Source organism: Myodes glareolus, chromosome 7, assembly GCF_982192425.1.
Source record: "Myodes glareolus chromosome 7, mMyoGla1.1, whole genome shotgun sequence".
In the NCBI taxonomy this organism is placed as follows: Eukaryota; Metazoa; Chordata; class Mammalia; order Rodentia; family Cricetidae; genus Myodes; species Myodes glareolus.
This window is the reverse complement of record NC_142032.1, coordinates 13,244,863-13,271,687: the sequence shown is the minus strand read 5'-3', so window position 1 is coordinate 13,271,687 and position 26,825 is coordinate 13,244,863. Positions and strand designations below refer to the sequence as shown.

At 41.0% G+C, this 26,825-nt stretch overlaps 1 protein-coding gene across 1 annotated transcript in view; it reads left to right on the top strand.

Moving 5' to 3' along the window:
- Window positions 1–26,825, top strand: part of Sorcs3 (sortilin related VPS10 domain containing receptor 3) — a 627,874-nt gene that overhangs the window by 336,563 nt on the left and 264,486 nt on the right. Inside the window, exon 4 of the mRNA XM_087907815.1 lies at window positions 6,456–6,614. Coding sequence (XP_087763941.1) covers window positions 6,456–6,614 — 159 coding nt within the window. The remainder of the gene's footprint in view (window positions 1–6,455; window positions 6,615–26,825) is intronic.

Sequence of the window (26,825 nt, the reverse complement as noted above, 5' to 3'; positions counted from 1 at the left end):
TGTAATCTTGGCAAATAAAACAACATATACAATGATACCAGGTAAAAGAGATTATGTGTAAGCCTAAGTATATGTTGGTGTTCTATCTTTAAAATTTATTTCCTGTTTGCATAGTTTAGTCACAATTGAACATAAACATACATATAAGTAACTCTCAGCACAGTTCCTCAACTGGCACTACTGACATTCAAGGATTGACAGTTTGTGTTGGGTAATCTTCATTGTTCATAGTCTGTGCATTGTCACATGGTTACCAGCATCCCTGATCTCTTCCAGCCAGATATCAGAAACGTCTCTCAAGCCAGCTTTGGCAGTTGAAATATCTGCACACTCTGTTTCCCTTATCTCTGTATGGAGAATTACCACTGAAGGCTGGGCAAGAAAAGAACCAGGGAAGGGGAATATCTGCACAGAATCCGTGTGTGAAAGTCTATCCTCAGCAACACAGCAATTACATCAGTGTGCTTTGGGGGTCACTTATGCTACCATCTCTCTTACACTCTTTGCAAGTCTCTATTGATATCATTGCCTTTCCTTATTGATCACTAAATGCACTAAGCGTCTACCATTAGGAGTCAATTGCATAGTAAATCATAGCATCCCTCTTTTTCTGTTAGGAGAATAGTCTGCTTACTCCCGTTCTGAACTCTTCTCAGAACACAGAACAGAGTTGTTTCCTGGATTTGGGGGACATCAGGGCAGAATGAGAGACAGTTTTTAGCTTTCACCACCTGCCATAGGTTGTATTAGAGAGAAGCATAGACTAAGTAATTGAATAGTAACATTTGTTGGTGATGTTGTTAGACCCAGCCAGGAGCTCAATTCCTGTTTTCCATTACATCTTTTACAATTTGGAATGCACACTTAGGGCCGATGTTGTTCAGCTTTCCCAGAGTGGTCCCGTACAAGGCATTATAAGTAAGAAACAGAAGGTGTTGCAGCATTTGTGTGCTGGTGAACGCCAAAGTTTGAGTCTCACTCATCTGAAGCCCAGGCAATTCATTTACAGTGGATGGGATGGTCCAATCGTTAGAGACTGGATGCCTAAGACTGTCACCGATAAGGCATTGGTATGTTTCAGACCATCATGGACTACCCCCTCTCAGGGTGAGATGAGAGTGGCCCTTTAAAGTAACAATTTTATTGAGCAAATTGACATCCCACTGGTTTTCATTCATAGCAGAAGCAATATTGCTGTTTCCTAATAGTGTATGGATAATTATTACCAGGGATGCAAAATAGACATAAATTAATGTCAAATCCAATATGTGCTGTTTTCTTTCCGATTCTTTTATATTTTTAGTTGTGATGAATGCATCCCCCTCACACCACAGACAGTAAGAGAAAATTTTACCTGCTTAACAAATGTCCAAGACTGTCCCCCATACATCATTGTATAATACAGCATTGTTAATATCTGCACACTCCTGCTCTTCGGATCTCTAGGATTTTCCTTCTTGTAGCACTAGAACTTTTTATACTTTGGAAGGCAACACCTTGGCTCCTCCCCTTCTTCCCCCTCTATATGTATCAGCATAGAGCTGTTCCTCAGATCACTTCTATCATATCCAGTCTCCTATTCTCCATTCTGGTCTTAATTTTATATTTATCATGAGTTATTTAAACATAAAGATGTTATATTTTGTGGCCGTGTGCCTTGCACTCTGCTGGGCTCCTTTATGCTTGTCTCATTTAATCCTGTAATCAGTGCTCTGTTGGGGGTACATTAATATCTCCTCCTCCTGGAGATGAGAAAGGTGGGAAAATTCAGTAACTTCCTCATGTTTTCAAGTGAGGTAGCAAACTGAACATTCGCATTCAAGACATCTACATCCAGAATCTATCCCTTTAATAATTTGATAACCTACCTCCCCCCTTCTCCAATATCCACTGCACATCTATTTTTGTTTGTAGACAGAGTTTCATGTGGCCCAGGCTGGCCTCAGTCACTATGTAATTGAGATGACCTTGAACTCCTGATCCTCAGGCCTCTGTCTTCTATGTAGTAGATTATAGGAATGAATCACAATGCCCACCTCCTCAGTGCAGATTTTAGGTAAGGATAAGCTGGATAGCAAATCAAAGCAGAAGGAAGCAAAAGCAAAACAAGACCCAAGAAAGCCCTCCAAGGGTTTTCCCTCCTCCCTGTCCCTTCACGTTGTCACAACTATGAAAACACAGAATGCACAAAATCTCAACAGCCTTAGCTGCAGCTTCTGCACCTGCACACTACCAATTACAAACGGAGAGACAAAGACGCTCCTCTCCTTTGCTTCTGCAGAGCCTGCCTCTCTTACCCTTACCAAGAGTCTCATGGCTAGTTCATAAATGCCTAGTCTACAGATTATTTAATTGGAATGCTGTTAAAAATTCCTCCGAGGACCGATGCAGACTTTCAATTCGACAGGATCGTTCCCACTCCTTGTACCTCTCTCATTACACCACTTAATGCTTTGACCCCATAGAACTTTGGATGGAAACCTTCACTTAACAATAAAATTTGTGTGGCATGAGATTATCTTCTCTATATATTCGGCATAATGATGTGTAAAGCATGGTTTACCCTGAGGCTTAACTCAGGACACAGCATTTTCCGGCTTCTGTTACTAGCATGTTCTCATTTTCCCCAGCATCAACAGGTGACATTGTGCTTTTTTTTATTATTTGATTCTTATTAATTGAGTTCTTGTCCTCCAGGTCAGAGGTAGAAAGTGAGTTCTAGGAGTAAGGGTTTCTTAAAGCTACTGTTATTTTTTTCAGTGAATTTTGTAGACATGTTTTAAGAAAGCACTGAGGACTCGGTGTGTGCTCTGGGATCCTGGCAGGATTGCATAATGAGGAATTCAGGGCATAATGAGGAAATTGCTGTCCTTCTGAGCCTCAGTTTCCTTATGTGCAAAGTGCAAATAACCACACTTGCATCATGGGATTTATGTGAGGTTTGGATAAAATATCAGGTGGCATTGCTTGCACTGGTTAAAAGTGTAGGCTGTATTTCCCTGTTCTTTCATTCTTCTCAGAAAACAGGAGTGAGACATCGGAGCCATGCAGGAGACAAAGCTGCAGAGATCCAAGTATATAAAAGGTGTTTGGAAGAGCGAGTCAGAGAAAGGTTGCAATAAAAATGTGCTCTTGCAAACAGAAGTTCTGTAAAAGCCCTGCACCCTGTCAGTATGCCTTATTATATGCACATTCATTTCTATAACTAGGCACTTTACCCCTGAGCTATCCCTCCTAAATTCATTTCTGTATATATAGACATATGTGTATGCAGGGTCTGTGCATGTGTTAGTGTTGGTGGGTACACTTCTGTGTGTGTGTACATAGTGTGCATATGTGTTCGAACATGAGTACACACAGAAAGAGACAGAGCTAAGAGAAAGAGAATTCATTGTACAAGATATTTGATGGCAAACTTTATACAGAATGTTGTAACTCATGGGGTATAAAATACAGTCCACTGAGGATGGTGGCCTTATCTTCTAATTAAAATCATAGGCATGGAGCTTTTTATTCCTGCATAAAATAAGCAGTTTAATTTTTCTGTGTCAGAGATGATAGTTTCCTTGCACAGTACCTGGCCAACCCAGTGGGTAGATCCTGTGTGCTGTGATGAAACTAGGTATTATGAGACCATTGTTCTTATTTGGCTACCTGTGCTCTCAGACTCTACAAGCGCTGCAGGTGTCTCTCCTAGTGCCCTCTTAAGACAGCTCGGTGCTCACACCAGGGTCCCCTGTCCCTTTAGAGTTCCCAGGAGGAAGAGATTGTTGTGTGTCTACTAGTCTATACAAGAGCTTTGCCCTGAATTTTCACATACGAATGGAAAGGTTATCGAACTGCATCCATTAAAAAAAAAAAAAACTTGCAGATAACTAATCATGACTTATCTCAATTACGTCAAAGCAAGTATTTGAGAAAAAGCATGAGCTTATTTTGGAAGATGGGAAGGGACAAAAGAGAAAAAGAATTGTGAATCTCAGCAGTTAAAAGACCCCTTCAAAAATTTTTAAAAAGCATGCTAGTTAATAGTTTTATTTTACAAAACATAAACAAGGGGTTTCCTTTGTTTGTTTTTTGTTTTTGTTTCTGTTTTTTTAAACTTTGTTTTGTATTTCAGTCCCCATGGTTTACAGCATACAATGTTAACCTGAACAATGGTTGGCTGTACACCAAAAGGGTAGAATTTAGTAGGAGATAGATATGCTTGCTCAGTCACTCTGCAAACAATAGAAACTTGTAGAAGTTTTTGGCTGCATCAATTTTCTTACTGTGAATAATCACAACAATCAGGGAGAAAACAGATTCGATGTTGGGATTCGACCAGAAGTCAATCCACAGCCGGGGGCAGAGGCATGTCTAGTAAGAATACCACATAAAAGCCGGGTCTGGCTGTACATGCTTGGTAACTGCAGTGCTGGGAAAGGGGCACAGGAGGATTCTGGGCGATCACTGGCCAGGCATCCTATCCAATAGGTGAGATTTCTGTTCAATGAGCAACCCTGTCTCAAAACCTAATATAAGAGATACTAGATGTCTGTCCTCTCCTTGAAGGGGACAGGGCACACCCTCCAAGTGTGCCTATAATACACACTTAAACACACACACACACACACACACACACACACACACACACACACACACCACTCAAAAGACAAGACTGGACGTTGGAGGAGAATGAGAAAAAAAAGACAATCTTCAGTGCTGGCCCACTCCTTCCTATGAATGGCTGTGGAAATACAGAGTATCTGAGAGGGCGGGGTCTGAAGTACTACTATGGGGTGTTTTGTATTCTAGGTTTTCTGAATAGAATATCAAAGCAGAAAACTGGATGGCTGTGCTTACAGTCCTGAAACTATGATCGAGTCTGGGATGAGTGATGCTCCTTTGGAGACTTGATGTATGCTAGGAAGATGCCAACTGAAAATAGAAGGAAAGAAATAGAGAATGGAAGTAGTAATGAGGAAGAGAGAGGGACTAAATGAAAGGCTAGTGAATGGTCACGGTCACATTCAAAGGAAAAATCAAGCAAAGTCCAACATTCAAAAGATGAGAAGGAAGATCAGATGAGTGTGGTGTTCCAGAAAGAGATTCCTTCAGAAAGGACAGTAAAGGTCACCAATGCTAAAGAGTGTCAGTGTCTGTCTAATGGCCGTAAGCACGACAAAGGCCACCATTTCCGAGTTAGTAAATGTCATTCAAGCTCTCTGGGTTGGAGCTGAACTACCTTGGACAGAATGTTAAATAGTAGTCCAAGCAATGCCTTGGTCAAGAGCACAGTTTACATTTCTGGTCATGAGCCTAGCCTTTAAAGGCTGAGCCATGGCTGCTTCAGGTGTGTTAGCCAGAACGGTGCTGGAGAGCTCACCCTGGGGCTGAGGATGAGGGCGAGCTGGTGCACTGACCCCACACCGAGACTCAGAAGCGGGACCACAAGTTTTCCCTTCCCAACACCCACTGATCTATGTGCTGCTGGAGCACGTGAAGGGGCTGGTCCAGCAAACCCAGAACTGCAGAATCTCCATGACACAGGACAACAACAGGATAGCAAGAGAAGTCCAGTGAGGGCCTAGTGTGGATAGTGGAGCAGAAACCAGAGGCCTCAAACCAGACCAATGACTTGTTGCAGGGATCACTTGCAGATAAGATGTATGAACTGAAGTGTATATTTGCGACTCACAGTGTTATACTACAACGTCCATGATGAGACTTTTCTTTTAAATTTTATTTTACCTGGGGGGAGTTGGCTTCAAGGGCAGAGGGTGGATTCAAAGCAATAGGGAGGTGAGTGGGATCAAGATGCATGATATTAAATCCACAAAGAATAAATAAAAAGTTAAAATAGAAAACAAAACAAAAACAAACAAAGAAAGGAATGCAACTTATACCATGTGTTAAAGACTACTTTGGGTAACATCAGACTCAAGTTAATATTGAAGAAACCAAGACTTCCACAGTTTAAGTGCTTTCCCATGCCACAATATGTATAAGACTTTTGAGATGCAAACTTTCCTGATGCCAAAGCCTTTGGATTGTCCTGTTTCTCTACTTGGCTTGGGTGTCAACCCCAGGGCAGCATTATTTCCTAAAGGACCTCTGTGGATTTGTGCTTTGGGAAATTTCTCTAACAAAGGTATCATAGACACGCATCTTAAATCATAGTTCAGAATGAGCAGAACAAAGTGTAAGGCCATGGGAGGGGTGTGCCTTTCCAGTGTCTAAAGACTAACATTTAAATTGAGTTAGAACTGGTGTCCAAGGATGAGGACCATCATTCATGTGCTCATCACTTCGAAGATTAATATGAACCGAAACCTCTTTTTGTATGTAGACCTAGACTCACACCCTATTCCAGCTCAGTAGATCTGGGGAGAAAGGAACAATGAGTATTGTATTGTTCATGTTTATTCCACTCTACTAATCTGTCCTTACTTTCGCCTCTGCTTTGTCATCAGATCATGCTTCTCAGTGATCCGGAAATGGAGAGCAGTATCTTGATCAGCTCGGATGAAGGGGCCACTTACCAGAAATACCGGCTCACATTCTACATCCAGAGCCTGCTCTTCCATCCCAAGCAGGAGGACTGGGTGCTGGCCTACAGCTTGGACCAGAAGGTGAACAAACACTGCTCATGTTTATAAGTTGTTGCCTGGGCCCTTCTCTGTGAAAAGTACTTGTTTGCTCTGCTCAGATTTTGGAGAGAATGGTGACATTTCATTATTCCAACCATACTGGTTTTGTCTTTGGCAATGAAGTTTGCTTTCTTACTCTTCAGTGTCAAAATATATAGGGGTAGGTGTGTGTGTGTGTGTGTGTTCATATATATATATATATATATATATATATATATATATATATATATAGTATTGGCAATATTTATTTTTCATTCATAGTCTTATAATGACTTCCTCCAACATTTAATCACTTTACTTTCTTTTCTCAGCCACTGTGAGGTTGGTAAGAGGGGCGTCCTCACTGTGGTTTTGTAGTGACACCCGCTAACAAAGGTACAGGGAGTCAGTGTTCTTATCTGTCCTCTTCCATCTTGGAGCTGGGGGAGCTGGAGTGTGAGTGCCTGCTGTCAGCTCCTGTGTCTAGGATGCATTCCATCATACTCCGCTGTCCTGATTTGGTGAAAGTTTAGTGTACCCTTGCTTTCTAGGAGTGTAAGGGAAGTGTCAAGAAAGTCTCTGGTATTTTCTGAAAATGAGTTAAAGGTTTAGTGGCCCCAGAGCCCTTCTCTTTCAACCCGAAAATCCGTGTGTTCTGCTGTGTACCTGACAATGCCTCCGACATGCTTCAGAAACTTCAGCATACCTTATAAAGAACTCCTGATCTTTATCTGCTACTGAAGCACGATTAATAAAAACTCAGAGACAGATATTGGGGTTCAACCTGAAGGTCAGAAGCCACTGTTTTTTACCTTGACCTTAGTTCAAAAATGGTGGTCCTGCCTCCAGGAAACCTCAGAATGAGACTGAGACTGAGAGCTGTCTCCTCCCATTTTATAATCCTCTCCAGTTCTGGGATTAAGGGCGTGCACCACTACTGCCTGGTTTCTATGGCAAGCTAGTGTGGCAACTGAGATTGAAGGTGTGTGTCATTGCTGCCTGGTCTATAAGGCTGGTCTGTGTGGCTGTTTTACTTTTCTCATCTTCAGGCAAGCTTTATTTATTAAAATACAAATGAAATGCCACTACACCCTATTGCTCGCCTTTGTCTAGTATTCTCCAATTTAGCTGCAACATAAGAAGCTGGGCTGCATCTTTTCCTTAATTTCCCTTTCCCAATCTGTCAGGTTGGATCTACTATTTTGCCTTATTGCTGAATATCTGCTCGGTGACTCCATAGTTGAATGGATGTTTAAATGCTGCAGAACTGAACCTATTATATTTGTTCAACTTATATTTCATAATAGACACTATATTATTCTTATTATATTTCCTGTCACTTCCCAGACCCTTAGTTCATATGCCAACTCTTTATGCAATAATATTATGGGATCAGTCAGTCAAAGGGAAAAGATAATTGTAAGAACTATCTCGCATAGAGATAGTCACAGAATAGTCCAGATGAAATTGTTTCTTCTTTCTGCACTCCAAGGACCTGAAACAGTTGCTCTTCATATCTACTTTAAATATGTGGTTGTGAATGTGTGTGTGATGTCAGCACCTTTAAACAATAATTTCAACATAACCTTTGCATCTCTCGTTAGCAGAACCTCATGGTGGGCACCAGGTGCTTAATGCAATCCCCTAAGGACAGCCACATGACATTTGCAGAGCACAAGCCATTGCAAATATGTTTCTTTCATGGCATCAAGTGGATATTGTGTGAAAGACTTAGCCAAATGTCAGGCAGTCTGTGAGTTTCGATGCTTAGTGTAGCCAGAAAATTTGAAGCTATATTGAAAGAAAAATAAATTACTTGGATGTTGTTAAACGGCTGGTTGGTAATTCATTTAGATGAAGCCCAAAGCACTTAAAGTATATTTTAACAGAAGCAAGCTAGGTTAGAGGCAACAGACCCCTCACACCAAGAGGTCGTTAAAGCAAATGCACTATGTCTCGTGTTATCCCAAGTGTCCTTTTCCTCCATTTCCACAGCACCAAGAATTTCAGGGGCATTGCTCATGGAGTACGCTTGTGGATGTAATGCCTCCAAGATATTCTCAGACTTGATGACTTTTTTTCACTCAGAATAAATATTTGTAACATGGCAGCGGGTGTTGATGGATTTTCCTAATCACACCGCACATTTCCAGATATGTTATTCCTTCAGTACTTTTTCTTGTTGACACGTTCGGCTGAAAGTGGCTGACTATTCTACCATGGCTTCTATCAAGTCTGTGGCCATTCTTCCTTTGAATAAATGGCATGAGGGGTGATGTGAAGCCCCTGGCAACGTTTGCAGACATGGCACAAAACACCTCTCCCTGTCTATGCAGGGGAGTTTTTTCTTTATTTTGGGTGGTAATGTAGTGGTCTAGAGTCCAGAGGAGTGAAGCGATGGCTATGCAGTAGCAAATGAAGATACCAGGGTAGCTGGGATTGAGAGACAAAGGTGCTGTTTCAGGCCAGAGCTCTCTCTGCTGTGCATGCGTGGAGGCAGCTGTTTTCTTCTAGAGAAAATGAAAAGTGCTGGCATTAAGGTAACTGCAGCATCAAAGGGAGATGTTTGTGGTGAGAGTGAATCGATGTTTCCATTATTGTGCCTTTGATGAAATGCACTAGCAATTTCTTTAGAATCAGGAAGGCTATCTCCTTACGTTGTATGTATTACAAAAGATCTAATTGAATGATATTTTAAAGGGATGATATCCAATTGCTTTACTTCTCAAACTGATACCCCAGAGCTGCAGAGGACTTGCTAGTGGATCTAATTTGGAAAAAAGGCACGAGGGAAAAATCATGAGGCCTTTGCTTCTCCCTTCAAAGTCTTTTCTGCTTCCAGAGGAACGTGGCTGGGGCTCTTGACCAATTCCTTTTGCTTCTTGCATGCTGGGCTTTCCACTTCTTCCCAATTCTTTTGCCAGCTCCTGCTGTGGCCTCCCTGTAGACTCTCCTACCATCTTGCGTTTTGAAATAAAAGGCCTCAGTACTTAGGAAACACTCAGGATTCATTCCTGGCAATAGGAATCTTTGGAGGTATTTTATAACAAGCTTTGAGGCTGAGGAAATCAAAGGCAGTAGTAATTCATAGTTGTCTAGATGGAAATGATAAAAGCAAAGCTACTTCCATTCTCTCATCTCACAAATAGGCTTCCTTTTTGTGGGATGTTGTGTTGTCTTGTAAGGGATAGGTTTCACCCTTCTACCAGCCTGTTTCTCCATTTATAGCTAACACAGTTTATATTGTGTTCCTTTGGTTTAGCTGGAAGGCCCAATAATCTTCCTAAAATATCTTATTTGAAGGAGTTTGAGATAGATTTTGAAGACGGGGGCTTGTAGAACTAGCTGCTGTCCTCATTTTATAGAAGCTGCATATCTAAACATACCTCAGGCTGACAAGGGGCTCAGTGTGGTTCCTTCAAAAATGGGCACATGCTTTGTATTCACAGATGTATAGCCCCCTGGCATGGCGGCTCACTCATTGTGGGGGAGAGTTAAAAATAACCATTGTTCTGCATGAGGATCAGGATTGCGAAGCTTCTATGACTATCTTTGTGGCAAGATGAAATTAGCCAATTCAGCTTGTTTTGGAGTTCAGAAATGAAGAATCCAAAGAGATTTCAGATTCCATTGTTTTCAGGCACTGTGGGACTCTACTCATCTAGAACTGCTGACAATTTCAATGTGAAAAGCACTTCCTTAAATACTACCCAAGGTAATGAAAATTAGCTGTTATTTGGGAGCTGGCATGAAACTAAGGAGTTTCTCCATCCCCCTTTCTTCCTCTCTCCCCACCCACTCCTGTTTCTCTCTCGCTCTTTCTTGTGTGTGTGTGTGTGTGTGTGTGTGCGCGCGCGCGCGCACCAAGATCAGAGAGATTGCCTCCTCAATTGCTCTCCACTTTAGTTTTAAAACAAGATCTCTTCACCGAACCCACAGCGACCATTTCTGCTAAAGCGGTTGGCCACTGAGCTCTGAGGCCCCTCCTATTTCCACGCCCCCACCTACCTACAGCTAGGTTTACAAATGACCTGTGGCCACACCCGGCTTCCACTGTTAGCCTTCCTGAGTTTTTGCTTGAGGCTGACTACTGAACTCAGGTCATCACCTTGGCACAGCAAGCACACAACAACAACACCCACTGAGGCATATTCCCAGGGCCTGTGAATATGATACTTTCTTAGTATAAATTTTATTAACTAATTAAGTAATGTTCCGGGGGTCAATACAAGGGTTTCGTGTATTCAGGACAAGCATCTATCACCTGAGTTACATCCAAACACTCTGATTTTAATTGGAATTGATCAATAATCCATTAATAATTACAGCACAGTGTGAATCTCAATGTGTATACTTCTAGTCTATTGATTATATCAAGGCAATTAGCATCTCTACCTCTTTCAGAGCTAAGATTTCTCCCTAGTGAATGACAGGTTTTCTGAATCACCCATTCTCAGCCAAATAGTAGCTGCTGGATTGAGGAGCTGCTTGAGAGGCTGATGCAGCTTTAGGCACAATGATGCTATGAAATGTAAGTATTGGTGCAGAGCGTGCATGTCCCATGCAGACTTTGCCAATTGGACCATACCTGTGGTTGCTATGCCAGGTCAGGAGAAGGTCCTGGAGAGTTCGATGATAGCTGTGTTGTTGTGCAGGACCTCAAAATTCAAAAGGAAATTTGAAGTTGTGCTTCTAGAATGTTGGATACAAATGAAGCTGTGCCTTTCATTTATATTCTCATTCTAAACCCTCAGATTAAAATGTAATTGTATTCAGATCCTTCGGGATTAGTAGGTGATGATAACTTCGTCAGTAGCCATTGGCAGAAACCGGCTTTGTGTCTCTGCATCTGGTGGGGATAAAGCTGTTGAGGATTAGCTGGGAATGGCCGTGGTTTTGAAGCTTGTCATCCCTGGAATAGAAATAGACCAAAAGACATTTTTTATTTAAAGAAAAACTTGCCGTTTTCATTAGACCATCTCCTATTCTCACAAAATGGATTTGTGTATCATTTAAGAGAAAGAAAAAGCCCATTAACGCAGTCACCTATTACAGGGTATTGTTTGCACAGTATTTTCATGGGGGCAGCAGGGGTGTGCCCACTGTATCCTGGGTTATGGGACAGTCACTGAGAGACTGAGAGATACAGTTCAAGACACCCCGTGGGATTAAAAGGTTTTTGTCAATCTATCTGACCTGAATTCTGAGTGATAAAACTGGATTAATGTAATTGCCATGGTGGGGCAGAAAGAACCCTGATTCAGTACCAACCTCCAGCTATGCTCACAAGCATGCAATTAACTCGGAACAACCTTCAGCACAATTACAGATCCAGTGGCCTGGGTCCTTCCCAGCCTGTCACTTTATATCAACTCCCAGATTTGCGAGTCAATGCGTCTGCTTTTAGATATGCATGTGTTCTCGCTTGCTATTCTGTTGCTCTGAGAAATGCCATGGCCCAAAGAACTTGAGGAGGAGAGGGCTATTCTCATCTTGCTAGGTACAGTGAATCATAGAGAGAAGCCAAGACAGGAACCCAAGACAGGAACTTGAGACACAAACAGCAGAAGAACACTGCTTTCTGGCTTGTTGCCTCTAACTTGCTCAGCTACCTTCCTTATACAGTCCAGGCTCACTTGCCTGGATATGACCCTGCCCACAGTCGGCTTGTCCTTCTTAACACCAATTAGAAATTAAGACAATATCTCACTAGTATTCAATAGACCAATCTGATGGAAGAAAAATGAGGTGCCCCACTTCCCAGATGTGTCTAGGCTGTATCAAGCTGATGCTATAACGTAACCAGCACACCATTTAAGGAGACTGATCTATTCCTTAAGAGAAAAAGAGTGTTTAGTAAAATAACGAAAGAAATAACCCAGCATTCTTTGCCACTATTCCTACGGAGATGTAAGCAAAGATGTACTTACTGCAGATAGAGAATCAATGACAGGGCAGAGTCACAATATTGCCATGGTCCCCTTGGCAAAACAGTGAGCTCACTGTGGTTACATGCAGAAGAATGAGTGAGGGGTTTGTTGCAGGAGTGTGGGCATCACTAAAAGCCCACCCTAGCATAGGCGATGACCCACAAAATCTTCAGCCCTTAACTCTCTGCACGAATTGCATGCAGTTCAATAGGTCAGAGTCTCTTCCAGGCAGATGATCTGGTCTGAATCCCCTCAGCAGTCTTTACTGCTTATATAACTTGGGCGATTAAGGCGCCTTATTCATCTAGTTGATTTCAGGGGCTTCCTGAGACTTGGGAGTTGTTTACTTCCTGAGTTTTCTGAAGCTTCCCCCCTGGAACTCAGAGAAGATGGCTGCACAGCACTCAGATAGGTAATAATTTATTTTCTCCCATGGTAGAGATTGAATTATAGTGGCTTTATAATCTTGGGAGGTGGCTGTACTTTCAGGGACACCAGGAAGCTCAATTTTTTTTAGCCTTCTCTGTATTCTTCTGCATGCTTCCTCATAGACTGAGACTATGTGTGTGTGCATGTGCTGATTCTGTGTGCTCATGTTGTTACCCTAACTCAGCCCTGTTATTTACACCCTCACCACAGATTTCTAATTTTCTAGCTGGATTCAGGGATGCTACTAGTCCATCTCTGTCTTTAAGCTTTTGTCCTTCTGTCCAGGCAATATCTTCTATTCAGGCTCTGCTCTCTACCTGCATTTTAACCATTCACTCTGGTACGATGGTACCTGACTGTTAAAATGAGGATCATGAATTTAAAACAAAGGATCAGTAAATACACACAGAGGCATGCGTGCTGGGCCTACTGGATAAACAGTATTCCCCCACGAATCCAGATCCCTGTTCAAGAAACACCACTCGATTCTCCTAACTTCACGTGTTCCTTTCCCCTCACTGTCTTCTGCCCTCCACAGGGGCTGTTGTCATGCAGATGACTCTCAGCTGGTTACATTTCTGATGGAACAGACAAAAGGCACATTCCTCAAAAGAAAATTTAGAAGGCTCAAGTCAGGGAAATGATAGAGAAGAAGAAATGCTTTAGGGAGAAACATCCAATATCAAATATAGAGAATTAGATCTCACCAAACACAGTATTTATTGATACTGAGCTGACCCAGCATATCTAGAGAATTCTTGAGGAAATGTGGTGATATTTTGTTCGTGATCTAACAAGTAGAGCTTTCCTGAAGATCAGAGAAGCAGAGCAGCCAGCCACTAGTTCTTACCTCTTAACTAAATCCACAGACCAAATGGGGTATCCTGTCTCTACAAGTCCTCAGACTGAATGCCATTTCTGTGAAGCATCAGACTGAATCCTGAGCTCCTGTCTCTTCCCACTTAATAATCCTCTCTTTGTCCAGCAATATCCCTTCTTGTCTCAATCTCTAGTGTTAGGATTAAAGGCATGTAACTCTTTCCCAAATACTGGGATTAAAGGTGTGAGCTCTGTTTCTCTTTTAGACAGATTCAATCTCATGCAGCCCAGGGTGGCCTTAAACTCACAGAGACCCATCTGCCTCAATCTCCTGAGTGCTGGGATTAAAGGTGTGTGCCACCACTGCCTGGCCTCTATGGCTAACTAGTGTGGCTAGCTCTCCACTCTGATCTTCTGATGTCCATTTAAAATGAACAAGCTTCATTTTTAAAAATATATTGCTTTCTATACCAGTGCTGGCACAGTTGTGATGGGACTCTCACCCTGAAATAGTATCTATTGGCTTTAAATGACTTTGCTTCCTGGAAAATATCTTGGTAAACTTACCTTGAGACATACACATATTCATAATTTGATACTATGAAACAATGACATGAAGTTTTAGATTTAATACTCATCAAAATCATTTATAATGTACAAAATGGGTAGAAACACAATGAATGCTCCACATGAAGAAACTTTAAATTATAGTAAATGCCCTTGATGTCCTGTTATACAGCCATTAATTCAATAACCATGTGATATTTTGGATTTACATTTATGCCTAATATATATGCATATATATGTGTGTGTGTGCATTTGTTATATTACATCAAATATATAAGTATAATAATACATGGTAAAAAGTACTTTTAAAATATGAGTATGGAACAAATATGGCAGAAGGAAAGGAAGTTAAGAGAAGAGAGGAGGGAAGGAGGGACAGAAAAAGAAAATGGTGGGAGAGGAATGGAGGCAGAAAAGACAGGAAGGAGGACTTTAGATTTTAGAACTATAAAGTTAGGACTGGGTTCCAGTTCTCTTCTTCTGTGAAGATTAATCCAAAGTCAGTCCTTGGAATTAAATTTTAGTTGTCAGGCTTGGTGGCAAGTGACCTCACCCATTTCCAAAATTGCTGAGGAGTGTTTGGTAGTTGCTAGCTGCTGCGGAAGAGAGAATCATCCTCCTCTGATTTGAGACTCTGGCCACTGGTCAGTTTCCCATAATGCAGTTGATGGACCCATACTCATGATCATCTGGACACCACTAATTGACTCTAATGGGCTGTTATTTAAGAAAATCGTGAGATTGCAAGAGGAATATGGAGAGAATTGGAGTGTGTGTGTTGGAAATGGTGATATTTCATTGTAAACACATGTCTGTAGCCTTCCAAGAATAAGAAAAATGTAATAAAATTAGATTAAAATGGAAAGAAATATTCCCAAATAGCAATGGGGTTTGTTAGTGATGGGATAGTAGTTTTAGAGTTTCAGATAGAATTTGTTTTTTAAATTTTCTCTGATTCCATTAGATTGCATTTATAATTAAAAATGTCTGAAGGGTAATCCTCCAGGTAGAGTTCATTCATGCCAAGTATAAGGCAGCGCTCTTAGAAAGGGCTTCAGGTATGTATAGGGCTGATTTAGGTGAAATCAGTTGAAATAGTTACTTAAATCCATTCACCGGAAGCACTATATTGTAGAACTTTCCAGACTTCAGAATGTACTGAGCCCGAAGCCTGTCTTCCCTCTAGCTATGTTTCCCACTATGATCCTTTAGAACCATGAAGCTAGAGAAATGATTTTTTTCCTCAAGAAAAACTGTGCTCTTTTGGACAGAGCTCAATCCATATTATTTACAACTCAGACACAAATATAGGCTTTATTATTTAGAAGGCACCCACTATAGAGAGATGTTAAGGAAGTGATTTATTCTGATAGTGTTTTGGAAGAATATTCCAGCTGTATCCCACAATTTAATTAGGATTTGCTTATTTGATTTGACAGCTGTAATGGCAACAAATCCTGCTGCAGCCAAGGAGTGGAGGCACACCCGGTGTGCTGAGCCTCATTCCTCGTAACGTTTACATGTCCCATGCCACCTTACGAGCAGTCAGACATCCGGGTGGTCCCTGGAAATGAAGATGTACATCCCAAGTTACCATCTCTTTATTGAGCTTTTTATGTACATGGTTGCACCAAATTCTCCTAGGAGTCTGCAAGTGGAAGTGACGATTTCTGAATTGCAGATGTGTGGAAGGGTCTTGAAGGGCTCACTAACTTGTTCAGGGACACAGAACCGGGCCTGCTCTCTGCTTTCTCCCTGGGTCTGACTGTGGTGTGTCCACCATCACTTCATTCTCCCTGGTAGGCTGACTGCCTTCCAGTGGCCTTGGCCTTCCAGTGGCCTTGGCCTTCCAGTGGCCTTGGCCTTCCAGTGGCCTTGGCCTTCCAGTGGCCTTGGCCTTCCAGTGGCCTTGGCGCAGATGTCCAGCACGGGCCAGTTTACACAAGACCCAGTTACAGTGAATTCTGCAAGCATGGCGCCACAAAATTAGTTCTGCTACAGCTGAGCCTTCAGTGAAATCAAAGGTTCTTCTGGCTTAGTTCTCAGTTGATGACACTTGTCAGAATAAAACTTGTAGGAGAAGAATCTGTTAAACCACTTCCCGATTATAGGACATTATAAGGCCGAGCTCCTCCTAGAGTGACAAAGTCAATAAGGTAGTTGTGCAGTGGATGAAATAGAGGTGGGGTAGCCACTTAGATCTGCTTTCATTGGTTTGTTCAAATCATCAGGTTAATATATAGATTAAGGTAAATTATTTGTCATTTAGAGAGATAATGCTATGATCTGAAGGCTTTAAAGGAAGCTTATGGAGACAACATCTTTAATATGGTAATGAAGATGGAAGTTGAAATCATTTAACTTCATTTACAAATCATGAATATGCATTATGCTCTAAGTGAAAAGAAGAACTAAAACAGATATAGTGTTTGTTCAATTTGCTAAAGAGAAGACAATTTGTTAAGATTTTTCCCCCAAAATTCAAGTGATATGCAAATGTAGGAAAATCAGACCCCCATGTTAATTCCCTTGCATGATGAATATTTTTATAATTCTAATTAGTACCAGTCATTTAGTCTAGCAATTTCCCCCAATCTATCCAATTTGAAATTAAAATAGATGCCTTGATTACCAAACTCGTTAGAAAAGAAGCACCCTTTTCACTAACCAGTTCATTTCCAATTCACAAACTGAATGAAGTGTGGAACACTAGTGTTGTCAATTGGCATAAGTGAAGTGAGTTTTAATTGGAAGCATTGTGAAGTATTTGTAGTGCGGCGTGTTTCATTGCAGTATAATATACCATTCATTAAATATAACAAAAGCAACTTTTAAATGTCGTAATTAAGAGGAGTTTGGGCTCTTTATGATTTTTGTAAAGTCGAATGTCACAATTGTTTGCATTTGAAGGACTGGCGTGTATTAATGTCAGAAAGATGAAATTTGACTCTGAAAATGGCAGGTTGAATATGAGAGAGAAAATTAAATTATAGAGCACTGCCTTTTTACTTCAAATACAAGCATGCATATCATCCTCAGAATTGTTGAGAAAAGTCCAGAAGTATTTCATTCATGGCAAGGAACAGAGGATGTGGTCTCGGTAGAGGAGTAGGAATAGAATGGATAGAAAAATAGTTGAGTATTCCTCTTGTCTGTCTTCCTGTTTTAATCAAGGCAGGAAGTAGTAGGTGGGGAGGAACTCCATCCAATACATTTTCATCCACTCAAAAGAGCAACAGAGATGTGTGATGGAGCAGATTGATATTCTGTCTGAGCAAAATGTTCTGGGAGTGGGAGAAGAGGAAGAATTGGCTCCAGGCCAGGGAAATGCTACAAATGGAATTGCTGAATTAGGATGAGGGAGGAAGGCAGTCAAGGCTGGGTGTTCAACAGAAGAGGCCATGCGGTAGTGACAGTTCTGTGGACACAAGACACAGAATGGTCGTCCTTTGATTTTAATTTTCCATGTAATCCACATATCAACAGTTGAAATTTATTTGTGAATTATTTCAACCCCTCATCAACAAGAATGAAGCACTTTGTGCAGGGGGAGGGCTCTCAGTCCCTCCTCAACTTGATGTGCATGCTTTGTTCAAGACCATGAGAGGCCTGTCTCTTTCCAGTGGAGAGAGGAGGAGTGGATGGGGAGGAGTTGGGGGAGGGAATGGGAAGAAAGGAGGGAGGGCAAACTGTGGTCCGTATGTAAATTAAAACTTGTTAAATAAATAAAATAAACTTTAAAAAAAGAAGGAAACACGTATCCTTGTCACTGACTTCCACGAGACATCCAGTTTTAGTTAGCAATATTGATGTTCTGCTTATAGACTTTGAGTGTTTATGTGTTTATGTGTTTCCTCTCCCATTTTGACAGCCAATATCTGCATTTATTTTTCTGAGGGCTTTCCCTCAAAGCCTTTGGCAGCCAATCAACCCTGTGTACAGCCTGCTCTAGCAGTGCTAGGGCATCAATACCAAGGAATAGTCCTTAGCCAGTAGCCAACAGGCCTTGGTGAATGATACCCAGGCTCCCATGCCTTTGTGTTTGGTAGCTCTGAAGTCATGAAGAGTGCAAGAAAAAAAAAAAAGGTGATCTCCTTGAAGACCACTGGAAAAGGAAAAAAAATCCAAAAGATGACTGAGATAGAAACTTACTTATGTATTATGGGTATTTGCTTATGAAAACTACTTATTTTGCTGTTGGCATTTTATTTCTGTTCTTCTTTTGCATCTGAAAGTAATGCAAGATCCTTGGATATGTCAGAAGTTACAGAAAAATATTTGGTTGACATGAATGTGTTCCAGGTCATCTTAAAATACATCATTCACTTTTCCCTTAGCTTGCGGGATACAGCAGAACCCTTCAGTTCACCATGGAGACTGTTGTAATTGGAGTTTTAATTTTCTTTCTTTTTTACCCAATTACTCAGGCCCCACTCTTTCCCCATTCTTTATCTAGATAGCTCTATTTAATTTTCCAAAATTCAAAGCAGGGCAGGAGAGATGTGTTATTCGGTAAAGTGCTGTGGTGTGAGCATGAGGCCCCGAATTCAGATCTCCAGCACCTGCAAGCACTCATCTGTACCCAAACCTCTGGAAGGGCGAGGAGATCCAGGTGAATTTCTGGAGTTCATTGGCCAGCCAGGCTAGCCAATGAGGTAACTCCGTGTTCAGTGGGAGACTTCGTCTCAAAAGGTAAATGGAGAGTAACTACAGGATTCTTGACATCTTGTGACTACATACTTATACAGACAGGCACTTGAATGTGCACATGCTTATGTAAATATTTATCACACACACACACACACACATCAAATGAGCAAACAAATTTTAAAAAAACACTCAAAACAAAGACAAGTGTTTGAAAGAAAATTTCCTAGACAAACTTTATCTGTGGAATATTAACTAAACAAAACTCAAACTTCAAGATGAACTCACCTTCTATGCCCCAGAGAGATAGAAATTGTCCCAAATCTCTCCTGGTTCCTGCTTGCTGCCTGCCACAAGACCAACAGCTGTGTCCTACCACAACTGTTTGCCTTGCTTGTTCTTCTTATCCACAGGTCCAGAGTTAATGGAGCCAATGACCGTGGGCTGAAAACGTGGTTCAAAGGAAACCTCTTTCTTTAGGTTGTTTCTTTCATGTGTTTGTCAAATCAGTACAGAATCTGAATAACAGTTTTATACTGCACATCGAGAAAAACTGTTAGAGGAAGCTCAGATTTTCTTAATACTACGAATACCCAAAGATCTTAAAATGCCTCTGGGCAAGAGATAAAGGTAATAATTGAAAAGCAAGGAGACACATTTCAGAGTGATTCTAAAATAGAATCTGACTTAGTGATTGCCTGTAAGTCACAGGAGAGGGGGTGAAGGCTAGTCCTGATCAACACAAGACCTAAAAGGATGCAATTGATCATATATTCTGACTGCCTTAGGCTGAGGGCTGCACCCCTGGTACATTCCAGTTCCTGACAAAGGAGAATCTTGTTTCCCCAAAGCACTGAGTAGTAGAGAGGAGGCCCCTGGAGGGACACTGTTGCCCAGGGGTACAATACCGGGTAGCATCCTGCTTTCTGTTTCTAGTCCTCCCTTAGTTGCTTCTCTGACATTTTGCCCCATGCCTCCCTTGGCTGCTCTAGTGCCGGAGGCAGCTGCCAGCAGTCACTGCCTGAGTAAGTTAGTGAAGCAGGCTTTTTAAATGGAGACTTTTTAATTTGAAGTGCCTGGTGGAGATGCCAGGGTTGTAATCCAGAAGCTTCGTAATAGGCAGCTGGGGAATGCGTGAGGGAAAGGAGATATATTAACTTTTCTGTTATTGAACACTGGTGGACGAATATTGGTCTTGAAAGTTCTCATAATTAAGAAGCTAGGAAGTGGCGGAGTCCCATTTTGAGAGTTTCTCTCAGCATGGATGGTCTCTGGAAATCTGACTAGAGGGCTCAATTCCTTCAGGAAGCTCTCAGGATCAGCAGCTGGGCATTACTCTTGATAGTGTCTGCTTGCTCTTAGGTACAGGAAATTCCCTTTCTTTTTGGATGCTGAAAATGGCAACTTAGTACTCAGGTAAAATAGCAGATATTATATATCTCTATTATATATCTATAATACAATATATAACAGCGAAATCATTAGAAGTAACTGAAAGCTATGTCACAACTTCTGTCTTTTTTTGCTTTCTTGATTACTTATTTCTTGATGTCACAGCCTAACATTTTTTTTAGAGTCTCAAAAGGACTTCTTCCTCTATATTAATACTGGAAAACAAATAGGAAAAGAAAGGGAAGAACTATAGAAACTACAAGTTGTGCCATACCTGTTATTGCACATTATTGAGAATAAAAAAAAAGAACCCAACTTATTCTGGCTTGAGGGTGTGGTTCAGCGACCAAATACATACTGAGCCTGTGTGAGGCCCTGGGTTCTGTCTCAGGCAGGAAAAATAGCAATGGAAACAAAAACTAAAACAAGAACGAAAAATAACACCCTTATGTCATGTTTCAACCAAGTCATGCAGATGACATTTAACACATTATTATTGGGCACTTACCATATTCCAGGAGATCCATTAATGGGCACTGAGACCATCTCTGTTCTCATGGACAGAGAAACATTGATCAAGTAAATAGCAGATGTCAATTGTAAGAAATGCTATCAAGAGAAACTAGATTGTTATGAAAGTATATACTGAAGTCAAGGGCTGATTTATCTCCCGGAATATTTAATCAATGGTTAGGAAGTTGACTCAGTAGGGAAAGGTGCCTGCTGTGTGAACCTGGCATGGTAGCCAAAGTCGGGTGTGGTAGTGTACATCTGGAATCTTGTCATTCCTGAGGTGAGATGGGAGCCTGTGACAGAAGAATCAGCTGGAGGTTCCCCAAGTAGAGAAGAGTTACAGAGACAGTAAGAAAGACCCTGCTTCAACCAGGTGATGATAGGAACAAACTCTCAAAGACTGGTTCTCTCCCAAAATAAATAATTAAAAGAAAGCATGGTTGATTCACTATGGCATTGAAGAGTTAATGTTTTGGACTTGATGCTCATAAAGATCACTTCAAAGTAGGGTTATTTTATTAGTAACCTTCAGCTTTAATGAGGTATCTTTGGCATTTGATGATTGTATACATTAAAGTTGTATAAATTCTATAAAGTCAACATGAGTACCCCCATGTAGTTTCACAATTGTCAAAGTTGGGAACAAAACTTCCATCGTTGGATGTGTCCCTGTGCTCTTTGGAAGCTCTTTCCCTCTACCCATTTATCTCCAACCACATTCACAGTAAGGGGTTTGCTTCTTGTTCTAGAGATTAATTTAATCCACACCTAGGTTTTGTAAAAGTGGAATCTTACCTGCAGTGCTTCTTTCCCTTAAGTTGTTTTTGGGGGTAAGTATTGTATATATTGATAGCTTAGTTTTTATAGTATCATATTCTCTGGCTATACTATAGCTGGCTGCTTATCTGTTCTCCTTGTGGGTTATTTGGGCTTAATTCAAGTTTAGTTGGTAAGAATAAAATTATTATTTTATTCTTTTTTCCTTTTTCTGGATGTATGCTTTTATTTCTCTTTGGCAAAGATCTAGGAGTGGAATGACTGGATCCTGTATGTGTAGGAGATGACGTTTTGAATATTTAATGCAGTGATAAACTGTAAAGTTGTACTATGTTTTACCTCTGCTACTAGCAGGACACACACATGGTGTCTGTTGTAGATTCCATTATTGGAATGTGGGTCTCTATCGTCTTCATCTTCCTAACAGATGAACACAGCTCTCTCACTTCTGGTTTCATGTTTATTCTCCTATGACTCCAGATAGTAGAAACGTTTATGCTTATTTTCTGTTTATATACTGTTTTTGTTGAAAGTTTTCTTACTTAAACATTGGGTTGTTTTCTTAATAAATATTTGGAGTCTTCCTACAGCTGGGTAAAAATCCTTTATGAAATATATCACTTGAAGCATTTCCTCTAATATGATAGGTCCACATGTTACTCTGTTAGGAGCTCCTGTCAGTGAAGAGGAATTAATAATTTTGATGAGATCAGATTTATAAATTATTTCATATTTGGATCCCATTTTTGGTGTTGTAGCTAAACATATTTATCTAAGCACAACACATTGTTTATGCTTTTTATTATTTATTTTATGTTTAGATACATACACTATTTGGGTCAAATGTCGTATGAAGTCTGGATCAAAGTTGCTTATTATTATTGTTGCTATTATTACTGCATATGAATTTAAATTATTCCAAATATCATTTGTTGGAAAGACTTTTCTTTCTCCATAAAATTGATTCTACACTTCGGTCAAAAATCAATTGACCATGTATTTACAGCCCTATTTCTGGGCTCTGTTATACTCCATCAATCTGCCTGCTTGTCTTGCCACATTATCTTGATTTCTTGACCATTGCTGTACTTTGCATTTTCATTTAAATTTGAGAATCAATTTGTCATTTTCTTTTCCTACCCTGATTCCTTATGGAATTTCTTATTGGGATTGGTTATATAGACCCATTGAAGATGAACTGCTATTTAAAATATGTTGAGTCTTCTGATCCATGAACACAGTTTATCTTCCTATTTGTTTAGGCTTCTTTCATTTTAACTTGGTAATATTTTATACTTTTCAGTGTATATTTCTTAAAATTTTTCTGTCAGATTTATTTCTAGATATTTACTACATTTATATTTTCATTTTTTCTTTAATTTTGAGAATTTCATATATATAGTTTTATTATATACATATACATTTATATACATATACATTTATATATATATATATATGTGTGTGTGTGTGTGTGTGTGTGTGTGTGTGTGTAGGCCGTATAGACAAATCCACAAAATCCACAGGGTTTTATTAGGAAAACACTCACAGGATATACACCGAAGTAGATAGCAGCCAAGGTCCTTCTTTCTGCCCAGGGTGAGTAGAAACAACAATTCTATCTCCAACCACCACACAAGAGAGTGAGAGCCTGCCCCCTCTTTCTTTTAAAGGAGTTTCATCAGTTACATAAGAATCTCTGCCTCTACTGGACCAGATAGCTCAATGTCATGGGCAGGGCGAACACCCACTACATATAGTCATACCAACCACCTATTTTCCCCCTATGTGTCCTTTCCTAACACATACATATCCTTCTGTTTTTATACTCTGTTAAGTTCAGGTAGTGCTGCCCTGTAAATGCACAGGTATGGGGTCAGCCACCAGAGCACTGGAAAGCTACCAGGACCATGTCCTCAGAAAAGGGTAAGGGGTAGGGCCTGAGATCACCCAGACATTCTATACCCGGATTTGGGATGGCTTGACCTTGTGCAGGTAAACATAGCTGACATGCATTCACAATTCCATTAGCCAGGCCCTGTCCAGAAGATAGCATTTCACAGCCCCTTGCCCTGCCCTCCACCTCTGACATTCAGTGTTGTTCTCTGAGCCTTGGTGTTGGCATTGTTAATATAGGTGCCCCATTTATGGTTGAACACTACCTTTCTACTTAGCCCTTCAGCCACTCCTCATTGACTCTTGTACACTGCAGAATGAAGATTCTCTGGCCAATACGGAGAGTAGCCCAGGCCTAAAGGCCCAAGCATAAATCTGTAGGAGGAAGGCTGACAGCTTGACTCTTCAGTGGAGTAATACAGCATGTTTTACCCTGGGACCTAGGAGCTTCCCAATAATGACCTTTTCAGCAAGATTGCCGTACAAGAAGTGAAATTCCATTCTGTGAGTCAACCTTAAATCTAACCAGAAAGCCATTGGTTACCTTACATCCATTGTGCTATTATTGCATTTGTGGGCAAGTTGGTATCATAATATGCAGGATCCAGCAATGAGTAAGACCATTGATGTCTTTAGTTCCCATCAGCCTGCACAACACCGTTTGGCACCATGAATGCTAATTAGAAAGTAAGAAGTTTCATGGTTGGATTGAGACTGGTTTATTTCTTTTTTTATTTATTCCTCTCTCATATATTATATCCTGACCTAAGTTTCTCCTTCCTCCTCTTTTCCCAGTTTCTGTATCTACACCCACCATCATCTACTCTTCCTTCATTTCCAAACTTTCAGAAAATGGCAAGTCTCCCAGGGATATCAACCAAACATGGCATATCAAGTTGCAATAAAACTAGGCACTTCTTAGTCTTATTTGCTTATTTGCAGGACAAAGCAACACAGTAGGAGGAATAGGGTTCCCAAGCAGGCAAAAGAGTCAGAAACAGTCTCTACTTCCACTGTTAGGAGTCTCACAAGAAGACCAAGCTATACAACCATAACATAGATGCAAAGTGCCTAGGTCATACCCATGCAGGCTCCCTGATTATTGGTTTAGGATTCAGTCTCTGTGAGCCCTTATAAACCCAGGTTAGTTGGTTTTTGTTGCAAGATATTTGATCACACTGTGAAAACAGAGACTATGTTAATAAAATCAATTTTGGATTGGGGACAGAGCTGCCAACAACTAGCTGTCAAGAGTTAGTCATAGAGAGTACAGAGAACCCAGGAATAGAGGTAGACACACAGGAAGGAGTAGGGAAGGACTTGGTGTTTGAGGTCTTTTTGGTTTGGGACAAATGGAGAGATTCTCTCTTGTTGGGTCTCTAGCCAAAAGGGAAGTTCACCGGGTTGCTTCCTGGCCTCTCTAGGTTAGCAGGTTTTCACGCCAACATCTGACCCGCAAGTCTGTATTGGTGAAGAGAGTGATAGATGCTTAGTTAAAACCTACATTTGGCAGCAGTTGCAGAGTCAGTGCCAGAGGACCTGAAGTCCCAGCAGGGTGCAGCCTGAGCAGCAGGAAACTAACTGTGGTCCTATGGGGTCACAGATGGTAGTTAAAATATCAGTAAATTCAGGTGCAGCCTCTAATATAACAGAAAAATAATTGGATTCTGTGGGTTTTCTTGTGTCCTTGACCCCTCTGGGTTTTACAATCCTTCCTATCCTTCTTCTGCAGGATTCCCTGAGCTCCATCTAATGGTCTGTTGTTTTCTTCAGTTGCTGAGTGAAACCTCTCTGATGAAGATTATGCTAGGCTCCTATGTATGAGTATAACAGAGTAGCATTAGAAATCATTTCATTTGCTTGTTTATTTATTATTTTTTTTTTACTCAGTCCATGTTTGGTTTTATCCTAGGTCTCTGGGCTATCTAGCCTCTGGTTCCAGGTATTGTCAGGGTTAGACTCCATCCTGAGGTATAGGTCTCAAGATGGGCCAGTCATTGGTTGACCGCTCCCACAATCTATGACACCTTTTCCCCAGCACATCTTGCAGGCAGAACAAATTGTAAGTCAAAGGTTTTGTGGCTGTGTTGGTGTCCTAATCCCTCCAATGGAAGTCTTGCCTGGTCACAGGAGATGACCAGTTCAGGTTCCATATCTCTCATTATGAGGATTCTTAGCGAGGGTCTTTGGAGGATTTCTTGGAGTTTCCATTGCACTAGGTTTCTACCTCACTCCTGAAATGTCCCCCAATCCCGGTTGTGTCTCCCAATATTCTCTTTCCATCCTCTGGGGACAGGTGGAGGGATTTTGGAGAGATTGGTTTCTTTATATCCTTTAGCATGAGTGTGTTATCTAAAGCAATAGTTGCTTGTCAAAGGCAATGTCAACAGGCTGCATTGTTGTGGAGACTTCTGGGGCCTCCCTGACCAATAACTCAGAAATGTATTCGATGTCATGTATTGCCATTTTCATTTAATATTTCATGTCTTCTGAGAGTGACATTGTCACTTATGCAGGGTAGTTTTGTCTGAACACTCCTGTTTTAGTTTTTATTTCTTTTACATTTCTTATTATCTAAAAATTTAAACAATTTATTTTGATCATATTTGTTCCCCTCCCCCACCCCACCTCACTACTCACTGAACTCATATTCTTTCTCTCTACGTCCCACATTTAAAAAAAAAAAACTAAGAAAGCAAAACCCCAAAGAACAAAAAATGAAAACACCAATCTGTAACAACAACAAGAAAGCACACAAAAAACATAGATTATGTTTTGTGTTGGAAAGCCATTCCCGAGCATGAGTGTGGAGTATCACACCACTGGAGAAAACTAATATTTCCTCTCCCTGCAGAGATCAGTTGGATATCATGTCTTGGTTGGGGATGGGGCTTTGTGTCCAGTTCCCTTTGTCTGTGCTGGGAAATTGTGCAGATCTGCCACAGTCGCTGTGAGTCCCTGTGGCCATCATCCCTGTTGTGTCTGGAAGATGCTGTTTCCTTGGAGTCATCCCCCACCCCTGCCTCTTATAATCTTTCTGCTTCCTCTTCTACACTGATCTCTCAGCATTGAGGCAGGAGTTTCATGCCAATGGGGGTACATTGCCCAATTAGACGTCATGTGCTACCACTAGACCCCTCAGTACAAGGAGCATGCTACATCCTGTGAGCCATTGGCCACAGGGGTCCCACAGACACTCTCAAATACTGCAGGCTATTGCCAATGGTATTGCTTACACCCACGACCT